The sequence below is a fragment of the Tachypleus tridentatus genome, chromosome 5, assembly GCF_004210375.1.
Source record: "Tachypleus tridentatus isolate NWPU-2018 chromosome 5, ASM421037v1, whole genome shotgun sequence".
Taxonomy (NCBI): domain Eukaryota; kingdom Metazoa; phylum Arthropoda; class Merostomata; order Xiphosura; family Limulidae; genus Tachypleus; species Tachypleus tridentatus.
In genome coordinates this window covers 56,115,325-56,128,711 of record NC_134829.1, presented here as the reverse complement: position 1 = coordinate 56,128,711, position 13,387 = coordinate 56,115,325, and the positions used below count along the sequence as shown (strand labels likewise).

Here is a 13,387-nt window from a genome sequence, read left to right as displayed (position 1 = left end):
ATGGGTGATTGGATTGGGGATTAATGGCACAAAGCAACTAGGCTATCTGTGGTAACCAACAGAGAGAAGCGAGCACACATTTGTTGTTCTCAGTGGCTTCAGTATTTCAATAGTTTGTGTTGAATTGTTACATTTGATTTGGGTGTTAAAAAAGAAAAAAATGTAATATTCAGTGTTAATTTATTGATTAATAAAGGAAGAGTTTTTGTGTGTTAGTATTTTGATACTTTTAAATGAATGTTTTAACGACAAGGTCTGCTCTGACAAAAGAGCAGCTATGGAAGATGTTTCCTCACACTAATGCAGGGTCAACAACAGTGATTTTTAATGAAGACTAGCTTACTTTGTGAGAAACATCTCAGTTTTCAAAAACAATCCATAAACTGTTTCTGAACCTTACTGACTTTGATTGGCACCCATAACATTTCTGAAGGCATGTCCAAGATAATTATCCAACAAATCTTGAAAACGTTTATTGTTTTTCTTATTTATAACTAATGTTACCCACCAGTGTTTATTCTCCCTAAAAAATCCAGTAGTTTTATTAGTGTTGCAAAAATGTGCAGAAAGAAGCTGAAGGAAGGATTTAAATAATATATTTAAAGCTTATTAAAGGTTGTTTATACTTCAATATAATTTAGAGTTAAAAAATAACTTAACCCTAAATTGTTGTACTTGAAGATGTCTGTAACATTAAATAAACTGTAGTTTAACAATGTCCAAAAAACAAACAAGGCATATTAATCTTGTGTGAGAATAACTGTGTAGTTGAATGTAATTAATTAATAAGGATGATGAATAACTGATACAATTAACTTAATCACTCATCTCTAGTGAAAATCGTGTTATTTTCTTGTTTAAATTTTACATATCAAACAACAGACAATACCTTTTTTTTGGACAAACTTTGAGCAGTTTAGAAACATATTCAGTTACATTTGTATTTAACCCTTTGTGAACTGATGAAACACACTGAGTTACCTGAAATGGATAAAACAGTGGGAGTTCTTTTAGTTTTAAATGTACTAGTATTCAACCAATAAATGATTATACTATTACACACAACTTGTAAATACCATAAAACTTTTTACTTTTAAGTTGCATATATATTATCCAGTAGATTCTAACAATGATAATACATCAAAATATATTATGTATATTTTTATTTTAATTCTACATGAGAAAAATGAATATACTATGGTGAATCAAAGTTAGCATTTACACTGGATTCAGGTTTTCTAATGTATTAACAATCTCTTTCACAGAATTATGGCATTTTAGCTTCTGAAAATAAATATTACACAAACTTTATTCTTATAAAACAAAATTAACAAGGTAAAAATAATAATATGCTTATATGAAAATAAAAATCACATCAAAACTAGATATTTGTCTGCATTTCATTTTGGACTAGAAATAACGAAAATAAAAACAATATACAATATTCTACAAGTTTAATCTGATAAAATAAATAGGATTTTAAGTTGTTTCTACAGATATACTGAACACATCTCTAGCAATGTTATAATTTCATTGTATAGGTCACATTTGGAATATTGTGTTCAATCCTAACCTTGTTACCTTAGAAAGGATCGTATATTAATTGGTTGTTTTTTGATTTTCGCACAAAGTTACACGAGGGCTATCTGAGCTAGCCGTCCCTAATTTAGCAGTGTAAGACTAGAGGGAAGGCAGCTAGTCATCACCACCCACTGCTTGGACTACTCTTTTATCAATGAATAGTGGGACTGACCGTCACTTTATAATGCCCACATCTGAAAGGAGAAGTATGTTTGGTGCAGCTGGGATTTGAACTGTATATTAATAGTGTTGTTTTTAATAATAGTAGGACTAGGGGACATAAGTACAAATTTTGGCAAAGATGAAGTCATCGTCAGTTATAAAATATAAGGGTTGATTATGAAGTTGATTTTATTTAACAGCTTTAGTTTAGTGGACAGGGCAGTCTAGATGGATCAATAGGTTGCTTGTTTTCCTTAAATATTGTTATTAAAATATACATATAATGTAATTTAAATATAAAAAAACCAAAACAGGCACATCTGATAATTCAAGTCCAAAATCAGAGAAAAAAACAAACCATAGAAGCAACCTTTCGACGAAAGGAAGTAGACATTTTGAATACACTGGGTTAAACGGTAGAAGGCATCTCACAAAAAGAGTTCAACAAATTACAAATCCTCAGAAGGTTTAGACACTTAGATGAAGAAACAGAAATCCTGAAACAAGAAATGCAACAGTTAACAGAGAAAGTTGAAATCCTTAAGGTAAATAAAAATAGCAGTGGTGATTATGATTGGGCTATGTTATTAAACACTACTTTATCTTCAATTTTGTTTACAACTATGGAGTTAAGCAGTATCCCTCACTCCCAGCAGATGCAAAAGGGAAACATGGCTGAGAAACAAGATGATTATATTAATTCTGATATAAAAAAAAGCTGAAAAATGTAAACATGACAAGATCCATAGACCACATATTCTTCCAAGGTTTCTGAAGTCTTTGGAAGTCCATGAATAGTGAGCAGGTACCAGACGATTGGCAGTTAGCTAATGTCTCTCCTCTTTTGAAAGATAAAAATTGTTCCCACAATTATAAGCTTATCAATCTAACATCTGTTGTAGAAAACATTTTTGAAAGTCTGATAAAAGATGATTCACAATTATTTTACAAAGTTTAAAATTGATTCACTTATTAACATAGTTTCACTGGTGGTAATTTTGATTTGCTGGTCTATTTTAAATTCTTTGAAAAGGTTATTGCTTAAGATGTTTACTTGGTATATCTATATTTTCAAAAAGAATCTGACGTGGTGCCACATAAAAGGGCCATGACTGGATTGAAGAAAGCAGATGTTATAAACAAAGATCCAATAAACTGGATTAGTTTCATGACTATGTAACTCAAGGTTTAGCATTGGAACTTCTGCCCTCTTTGATTTACACCAATTACTGAAAAATAGAAATGGTAAATAAACTGATAAAACATGCTACCAACATTAAGGTTTTCAGCATTGCTGTCTGCAATGAGAATTCTGCAACTTTACAAAAGAATATAATCACTTAGTAAGTTACAGAAATAACAAGCTGACAGTTTTTAACTCTGTAATAAATGCAAGGGAATGCATGTACATGGATTACCATAATTTAACCCACTGACTCCTGAGCAGCCATAGAGAATAAGGCCCAACCCTGGTAATCAGCTGTGAATGTGCCATATATTTATTTTAATTATATCAAAGCCACAATGGGCCATCAGCCAAGGGGAATCAAATCCTTGATATTAGTATCTTAAATCTGAAAACTTACTACATTCTGTCTCAGTATTGCTGTACATGTATATGGTGCACATCTTGCAAATAAACAATCAACAGGTTAAATCATAAATATAATTTTCACACAAATAACCTGACACTATTATAGAATAAAAGGATATTAGTGTTTTAGTTGATTAGTCATCCAAGCATTGCGTTATTGCTACTGGTAAGGCAAATCTAATTTTGGACTGCATTTACAGACACACCAAATTAGAGTCTAAATAAGATTACTATTTCACTGTTATAAGCCACTAGTTAGACCTTATTTGGAGTAGTGTGTTCAGTCTTACACTCTTTGTACAAGGGCAATGAAATGTAGGAAGAACTTCAATAGAATGATACTAAGATAATACCTAAGAAAAGGGTTTTCATACAACGAACAGGTGGATATATTTGAAATTATCTAGAAAAAATGTCATGAAGTTCCGACTGATGCAATCAAAATTATTAAAGAACTTGAATGCACTGATATAACATATTTTATTATACTTAATGACAGGGTGTGTAAGAAATAGGGGAAACAAATATATATTTTGATATAATATAAATAGGAGTCACCGTCAGCTTACAAAGCTTTACTAACACTAGTAGTAGTAATACTAATATTACATTTAAAATCGGTTATCTCTTTATGCGTACTTAGTCACCCTATGAATAAATAATATACATATAAATATTTTGTAATATGAATAACAAGAATACAAAATCTTCCCATGAATATTAATTCATGAAAAACATTGGAGCACAAGATCTATAATATAAAAAAACATATAACACATATTTACAGACACTAACGCGTAACTTACTATTTCGAACCACTGAATTTTGAGCGTCATCTAACCTATAAAAAAGGAAGTATTGGAAAATTACGTTCACGTTGGAAGAAAAGTAAAAAATACGTGATTGATATAAAGGATTTATTGAAAGTTTCTCTCATTCATAATAAAATACGAAGTCAATTATTTGTCTTAAAAATTAGAATCATTTAAAATAATATTTAGTATGAAGGAAGATGTTAATATTGCTCTATTTTAGCATTGTATATTATGTGCTGTTTTATTTTGTTAAGGTTTTGATTTCTGTTTATTTATACAAATTATTTATTCACATGGAATGTAACCTAGAGGCACAACCACTAAATTGTTTGTTTTTGTTTGTTTGTTTTGAAATTTCGCACAAACCTACTCGAGGGCTATCTGTGCTAGCCGTCCCTAATTTAGCAGTGTAAGACCAGAGGGAAGGCAGCTAGTCATCACCACCCACCGCCAACTCTTGGACTACTCTTTTACCAACGAATAGTGGGATTGACCGTCACATTATAACGCCCCCACGGCTGAAAGGGCGAGCATGTTTGGTGCGACGGGGATTCGAGCCCGCGACCCTCAAATTGCGAGTCGAACGCCTTAACCCACCTGGCCATGCCGGACCGTCAGGTACGGAGAAGGCTGATGTTACTGTGCTAAAACTTTGTTTAAGTACCTGTCGTCCCTAACACTGACTTTACTTGTTCAAGTTAACTTCTTGTTTTATTATGGTAAACTAATTTTCTTTTATCTTTTTTGTGCGGTTAGTTTTAGCAGTAACACGTTTCTTTTTTGTCATATCATTATTTACATTTGTGTGCTTATTGCCAAGCAGTCCTGCCATGTCCAGGTTTGGGCGTTGGAGTCGTAAACTGAGGGTCGCGGGTTCGAATCCCCGTCGCACCCAACATGTTCGCACTTTCAGGCGTTATAATGTGACGGTCAGACCCATTATTCGGTGGTAAAAGAGTAGCCCAAGAATTGGTGGTGAATCATTGTAACTAGCTGCCTTCCTTCTCGTCTTACCCTGCTAAATTAAGGACGGTTAGCGCAGATAGCCATCGTATAGCTTTGCGCGAAATTCAAAAACAAATAAAAAAGGCACAAGTCTATGCAATGGACCACATGTGATATGCTCTCTGCAGGGATAGAAACTAGAATGTTTTAACGTTATAAGTCACGAAACCTAACGCTGAGCCGCAGAGGTAACTTAAAAGAAAAAATAAAATATGAAAAACATCCACCAAAGCTTCTTATGCAGACGTATGCAATGTGAACGTGGCAAATAAATGAAAATTTCACAAGAATATTTTGTACTTTGAAGAAAACGTTATTTCAATGACAATTCTACATAATTTTTATAAATTGATATTACACCTATACAGATGCCTTTCTTACTATCGTCTGCTTTTACCTCACTTACTAGGCTGTATATTAAAGATATACTTAATCTATTACAGTGAATAAATAAATAACTATTAAAATTCCAGTCCTGTAACATACTCTACTGCTATGCGGCACTTGTGGAGTAAGAGCGGCCAATGTTGAGGAACAGCATAAAGTATTAGCTCTGCCATCTATGAGAGCTTACTTGAACTAATTTTCAATGCATCTTCTTATGGTATTTTTCAATTTATCTCTCTTATATAAAATTGTGTTACGTAAAGAGATTTATAATTTTTAGAGTAAACAATAAACAACAATTGAAGTTTTATAGGTATGGGTCTATTTACGATTGGTTTTATTGTATGACATCTTAAAATTACCACAAAATTGTATGTTTATATATTAAAAAAATAAATTTGAAAATATGACATTGTAAACCAAAATTGAAAAACGGTTACCTCTCATATGTAATAGTGAATAACTATGTACAATAAAATGGATATTTTAACCACATAGGTTTTATTTAGTAACTGATTTTCATCTTGACAAAACATGTTTTAAAAAATTCATTAATAAAAAACTGTCCAATAAGTGGTCCATTTTCAACCTGTAATCAAATCTCTAATGTCTTGAATTTTACAAGAAGTTATTATTTTTAGAATTTTTTTACCAATCTCGTAAAATATACATGGAACACCTTTTACCTACGTATATAAAGGTGAAAGAGAACCTTAGGGGTGCACGTATCGGAGGAAGGTCACGCTGCTCTAAGGGTGCTCAAGGGCACTCTGTTTTTTTTTAAGGCACTCTTATCGGACCTAGGGCACTCTGCTTTCTTAAAGGCGTGCTTATTAAGCAAGGGCGCCCTGATTTGTTAAAGCTCATTTATTTGAACAAGGACGTCCTTAAAGAAAGTGGGTTGACATAATGATGACCTAAGAGGCTCATCAGCTTGCTGTGTATTATATCGTTTTGTAATTACGAACTACTTTATTAAATGTTTTAAGTCATTGAATCGTCACGCACTTTCTATATATTAACTTATTTTTTTTCTCCCCGATATACGATTTATGTCTCAGCTGGTACTATTCCAGAACTTACTGGTACTATTCTAGGACTTACTGGTACTATTCCAGAACTTACTGGTACTATTCTAGGACTTACTGGTACTATTCCATAACTTACTGGCACTATTCTAGGACTTACTGGTACTATTCTAGGACTTACTGGTACTATTCCAGAACTTACTGGTACTATTTTAGGACTTACTGGTACTATTCCAGAACTTACTGGTACTATTCTAGGACTTACTGGTACTATTCCATAACTTACTGGCACTATTCTAGGACTTACTGGTACTATTCTAGGACTTACTGGTACTATTCTAGGACTTACTGGTACTATTCCAGAACTTACTGGTACTGTTCTAGGACTTACTGGTACTATTCCAGATCTTATTGGTACTATTCTAGGACTTACTGGTACTATTCCAGAACGTACTGGTACTATTCTAGGACTTACTGGTACTATTCCAGAACTTATTGGTACTATTCTAGGACTTACTGGTACTATTCCAGAACTTACTGGTACTATTCCAGAACTTACTGGTACTATTCTAAGACCTCTAGGTCTTGCTAAAATTTACAAAATGACCAGACGACTAGTTCACCGCTGCTTCGTGGTGTCAGTAAAGTTAAAACAAGTTCGTCGCTGCTTCGTGGTGTTAGTAAAGTTAAAACAAGTAAAAATAATGCCATCAAATAATATAAATAGTGTTAAAATAAATAATATCATGCTATTGAGATTACAATCTTGATTTGTCAATAACATTTATCATAATTACATGTATGATAATTGATTTTGAAAGTTAATGATGCAAAATCGGTCTATTGTATCCCAGCTGGCATTATGAAACCTGGGTTTCGGTACTACACTGTAATCACTCATGTTAAACTTGTAGCATAAACACGATGTTCGGCTGTGTACGTTTTATAATGGCTGCTTTGGTATTGGGTTGCATACAGTTTTTACTGGTTGCATAACATATTGGGTTCTATATGTTTTGTAACGGTTGCTTAGATGTTGGGTTATGTACGTTTTACAATGGTTGCTTAGAAAATGGGTTGTGTACCTTTATAATGGTTACTCAGATACTGGTTTGTACGTTCGTAATGATTACTTATGTGCTGGGTTGTACACGTTTTATATGGTTAATCAGATACTGGGTTGTGTTCGTTTTGTAATGGCTGCTTAGATACCGGATTGTGCATGTTTTGTAATGGTTGTTTAGGAACCATTATAAACCTTTTATTTTTCATTCTCGGGTTTTCATAGATTCTGTTATTTTGTTTTTCAATCGGGCGACTCGATTCTGGGTCGAGAGTTAACAGATCTGGGAAGCAAACACGAGATTTGTAAAACAGTAAATGTTTCTCACTGCGTCTTTTAACTTCTACGGCGAAATAATCTATGACGTTGTTGAGACAGGTAATGCATGGGTACGTTTCTCAATCTGATTTTACTGGTATGGGATTAGGGTATTGTTTTTTGTGTACTGTCATTATCCTATGTTGTGTTTTGAGATCAGTTGCGGGATAATTCTATTTTTAAATTCTTTTATCGATTCTCTTGTGTTTGTGCACGGTTTTGTCATTTGCTTTTAACTTCGTTTTGATTACATGGCCACTTGGATAAGGCAATCTACGCGTAATCCGAGGGTCGCGGGTTCGAATCCCTGTCGCACCAAACATACTCGCCCTTTCAGCCGTGGAGCCATTATAATGGGACGGATAGTGTCGCTATTTGTTGGTAGAAGAGTAGCCCAAGAGATGGCGATAGGTGGTGACGACTAGCTGCCTTCCCTCTCGTCTTACACCGCCAAACAATGATATTGGCTAGCGCAGGTAATCGTAGTGTAGTTTTGCGCGAAATTCAAAACAAACCATTAGAAGAAATGAAGTGGCCCTAAACCTGTTCAGCAATACTTTATATTATATAATCATTTGTTTGCATGTACATGGTTACTTAAGGTTTTCTTGAACTATTTTGAAACGGTTTTAACAAACTAAATAAATTAACACGTTTCGTTGAAATAAGTACACAATTATAAAATATTACTTTCACTGATCTAAAGAAGTAGACATGATGCCTTTATATGTGTGGAATTTTTGTACCATCGAATGCCCTAACGGTAAAGGTGTGATCTACGTATGGACTGCAGGAAACGGCGGGGAGTATTTTGATAATTGTAATGTTGATGGACGTGGTTCTTGTATTTATACCATTAAAACCAGAATTTAAACTGATCTAGGTCTCGTGCGTATCTCAGAAACGTGTCCATCAGTTTTCGCTTCAACGTATGCGAGTGGGTTTCAAAAGTTCCCTACCCGTAGATTTGTTTGATTTGGTTTGTTTTGAATTTCGTGCAGTGTTAGACTAGAGGAAAGGCAGCTAGTTATCACCGTCAACACTTGGGCTACTCTTTTACCAACAAATAGTGGGATTAATCGTAGCATTATAACACCCCATGGCTGAAAGGGCGAGCATGTTTGGTGTGACGGGGATTCGAACCTGCGACCTCCAGATTACGAGATGAGTGCCTTGTCCATCTGGGGCCTTTATTAATGAAGAGGAGAACTTAATTTTGGGGCATAATAAACGTTGAATTTCTTTTAAAATTACATGACATGTTTTAGGAACATTAATAATCAAAACCTCTTCAATGTTTCTCCATGAAGTTAAGTATTGTGAATTTTGGAACAAAGAACAAACAACTTAAGGTGTAGTCAGATAGCTTTTATATTTGAATATTTAAAAAAAAATGTGTATTTCTTAAAATTACTAAAATACTGTTCATATGTCTTGGGAATTTCAATAAATCATTACAAAAATATATAATCCAAGTACAACAAGAGACCTGTTGGGTCACCTAGATTGTTCCATTCATTAAACTAAATTAAACTATATATATCTAAATACGCGTGTTTGTATACACAATGCTGGCCAATACCTTAAGGCTAATGAACATAAAGAAAAAATATGCATTTTGCGTTGTCAGACTCAACCACTTATATGAGTAGAGCTTCGAAAGATGAAAATAAGAAAAGGGAAAATAAAAATAAAAAACTTTTTTAGCATTTAATAGGGAAAATGTGAACACTATGAAATTAGCCTAAATACTAGCTGGTCAAAAGTTAAAGACTATACCGAAACGAAGCGTTAATTGGTAAACATGTAACGAAATTTAGTTATTTGTGTTCAAGTATTAGCGTTGTCAACATCTCCCACTGACATCTCCTGTGTTACATTGGGTAAAAAACATGGGAAAGGCTAAAAAGTTGATAGAGTTTGAACGTGGCAGAATTGTCGAGCTGCAAAACCGAGGTCTCTCTCAACGTGCCATCGCTGGTGAGATTGAGCGTAGTTAAACTGCTGTTGCAAATTTCTTAAAAGACCCTGAGGGATACGGAACGAGGATTTCAAGTGGTTGGCCCAAGGAAATTTCGCCGTGGTTGAGCAGGAGGATTCGACGGGTTGTCCGGCAAGACACCAGCCGATGATCGAACCAGAATAATACCCTTACGGACGCAGAATGCAGCACAAGAACAATAAGACGGCATCTACGAGAGAAAAGCTTTAAAAACCGTAAACGTTTTCAAAGGCCACGCCTCCTTCCACACCGCGAAATAGCTCAGTTAAACTTTGCTGAGAAGCACCAAACATGGAACGTAGAAATGTGGAAGAAAGTTTTATTCTCTGATGAGGAAAATTTAACCTGGATGGTCCAGATGGCTTCCAACGTTACTGGCACGATAAGGATATCCCACCGGAGACATTTTCTACACGATACAGTGTAGGAGGTTCCATCATGATCTGGGATGCTTTTTCCTTCCATGGAACAATGGAGCTTCAGGTTATACAGGGACGTCAAACAGCAGCTGGCTTCATTGGCATGTTGAAGAGAGCATCCTTGTGTGGAAATAACTGGATCTTTCAGCATGATAACGCTGCAATCCACAATGCCCGCAGGACAAAGGATTTTTTCATGGCGAATAACGTGATTCTTTTGGACTATCCAGCGTGTTTGCCCGAACTGAACCCCATTGAAAATGTTTGTGGGTGGATGGCAAGAGAAGTCTATAGAAAGGGACGTAAATTTCAAACAGTGCATTATCTTCGTGAAGCCATCTTCACCACTTGGAATAACATTCCAGCCAGCCTTCTGCAAACGCTTATATCGACCATGCCAAAGCGAATGTTTGAAATTATTCGCAATGACGGCCGTGCAACTCATTACTGAGACCTCTTGTTGAGCATTTCCTACACTGTTTAGGACTTCTTTTTGGTATGGTCTTAAACTTTTGACCAGCTAGTATTTAGGCTAATTTCATATTGCTCACATTTTCCCTATTAAATTTTGTTTGTTTTTTGTTTTTGAATTTCGCACGAAGCTACACGTGGGCTATCTGTGCTAGCCGTCCCTAATTTAGCAGTGTAAGACTAGAGGGAAGGCAGCTAGTCAACTCTTGGACTACTCTTTTTCCAAAGAATAATGAGATTGACCGTACATTATAATGCCCCCACTGCTTGCCCATGCCGAGCCCCCTATTAAATGCTAAAAAAAATGTTTTAATTTTATTTTCCCTTTTCTTATGTTCATCTTTCGAAGCTCTACTCAAATAAGTGGCTGAGTCTAACAACGCAAAATGCATATTTTTTCTTTACGTTCATTGGCCTTGGGATTCTGGCCAGCAGTGTGTAAACACAAAGTCAGGTCTGGGACAATATGGGACTTATTGGTCCATCTCGTCTAGTTAATCCTCTAAACCAAACTAAAACTATTAATAAATAAATTTTAAAAACACTTAAACCCAGCCCTTATCTTTCGTATAGTTATCTAGCTTTCTCTTAAACTTACTCACATTTTCTGTCTGCTTTACATTTGAAGGTAACCCATTCCAAAGCCCAACCACCCGGATAAAAAAAAAATGAAACTGACTTAGCGGAAGACGAGTCTTTCTCTGCCTAAATTTATATTTGTGTCCCTTGTCTTATTCTTGACATTATGTACGAAAAAAATACATCGACAATGTCAGTTCCCTTTAGATACTTAAACTTTCTAATTAGATTCCCTCTAAGCCTTCTTTTTGCAAGAGAAAGGATTGTTATTAACAAAGATAACCAATAAGTTATGAAATTTTCAGAAACTGGAAACCAGTCTAATACGTTGAAATCAGCGTTGTAGATATTTGATTGGTTTGTCGTTTTATGGCACAAAGCGACTCGACTATCTGCGCCGGATATTTGATGTAAACCCTTCCAAAACAGACGTCTTCAAGATGCTTTTTAATTAAAGGACGCACTGTTTTTCTTAATCATTATATGTACCTAATGGTTTTTATAAATAATGAATAAGACAAGATTTTAAAGAAAATTATTTTAATATTATTTTATCAGTTAGATATCATTTCAAAGCCTTTTCTGTCGAAAGTCATTCAGTATTTTTGCAGTTATCGTGTCAAGAATAAAAATAAATGAATTAAAGAGCAAATGAAACTATTTTATTAACAAAGGAGAACAATACGACAAAATTAACAAACCCTTTTCAACATGCTCGTTTCAGGCTTTAACCAATGCGCATGCTCATTTCTAGTTTTGAACTGGCAGCTTGGCAAGAAGGTCGCTAGCCGTCAGCACTCTTCGCCTATTCTTGTTTCACTAAATAATGGAATTTCACCTTCCAACGCTCCCCAGTGACACAGTAGTATGTTTGCGAACTTATATCACTAAAAGACGGGTTTCGATACCCGTGATGAGCAGAACGCAGATGTCCCTTTGTGATTAATATCAAACAACAACTACAAGAATTTAGGTCGCACATATTTTGTAGTTACGGGACATAAATGTTGAACTATAGAATTCACAGTTCAGGCACGCCAACCACTAACTTACCTCCAGCCTTTGATAAAACGAAGTTAAGATTTTGAAACGTTGTAGGTATAATTGCGGTGTCTTTTAAGCAATATAATATTTCAAATATTCACTTCAAGTATTAAAAAAACACACAAAGCTTTAGTGTTTGCATCTCTACACAGAATCAGTTGTTACTTGCGTGAATATAATACAATATAATATAATAAAACTTAATCGAACAGATTAAAACAAAGTTAAGTCTCCCTCAAAGTTCTTAATACATACAATCGAAAAACAAAATAAATCAAAGTGTTATTAAGTTTTTTTTTTCCCCTAACTCCTCAAACGGAATGCAAATAATGAAAGTAAAATATATTTTATGTTGTAGTTCGTTCTTCCCGTATTTACTTTGTAGATGTCGCTTTCATATTAGTTTATAATTTATAGACCGAAGTGAAGAACGACTTACATATTTTGCGTTATTTATCGCACCAAACTCACAACCACAGTTACGTTTCTTTCTCGTTATTAGCGTTCGCTGCTACATGAATTATTGAATCCAAACGATCGAAAGAATAAATTTATGTTGCCCATAAAGCCGCGGTGCTTAAAAGCTTAACTACATGCCAATTCGGGTGACTTAAGAAAAACAACACAACAGCGTTTATAAAGTGCTCATACAAGTTAATAAACTTAAAATAATATATTACATTTTTAGGATGCCATTCTTTAGAAAAAAATGGACATATGTGATGTTCAAATTAACGTGTCTTTACTGTTCGGGGGAATTTCTAACTCCATTACTGGGCCCGGCATGGCCAGGTGGGTTAAGGCGTTCGACTCGTAATCTGAGGGTCGTGGGTTTGAATCCTCGTCGCACCAAACATGTTCACTCTTTCAGCCGTATGGGTGCTATAATGTGACGGTCAATCACATTATTTATTCGTTG

At 34.7% G+C, this 13,387-nt stretch overlaps 1 protein-coding gene across 1 annotated transcript in view; it reads right to left on the bottom strand.

Annotated features, from left to right (window-relative positions):
• The window catches only part of LOC143251209 (putative arginine--tRNA ligase, mitochondrial), a 28,455-nt gene extending 24,219 nt beyond the window's left edge, over window positions 1-4,236 (bottom strand). Inside the window, exons 1-3 of the mRNA XM_076502651.1 lie at window positions 4,144-4,236; window positions 2,102-2,240; window positions 890-981 (exon numbers count right to left, since the gene is read on the bottom strand). Coding sequence (XP_076358766.1) covers window positions 890-981; window positions 2,102-2,137 — 128 coding nt within the window. The 5' untranslated portion in view covers window positions 2,138-2,240; window positions 4,144-4,236. The remainder of the gene's footprint in view (window positions 1-889; window positions 982-2,101; window positions 2,241-4,143) is intronic.
• Between the last annotated feature and the right edge of the window lie 9,151 nt (window positions 4,237-13,387).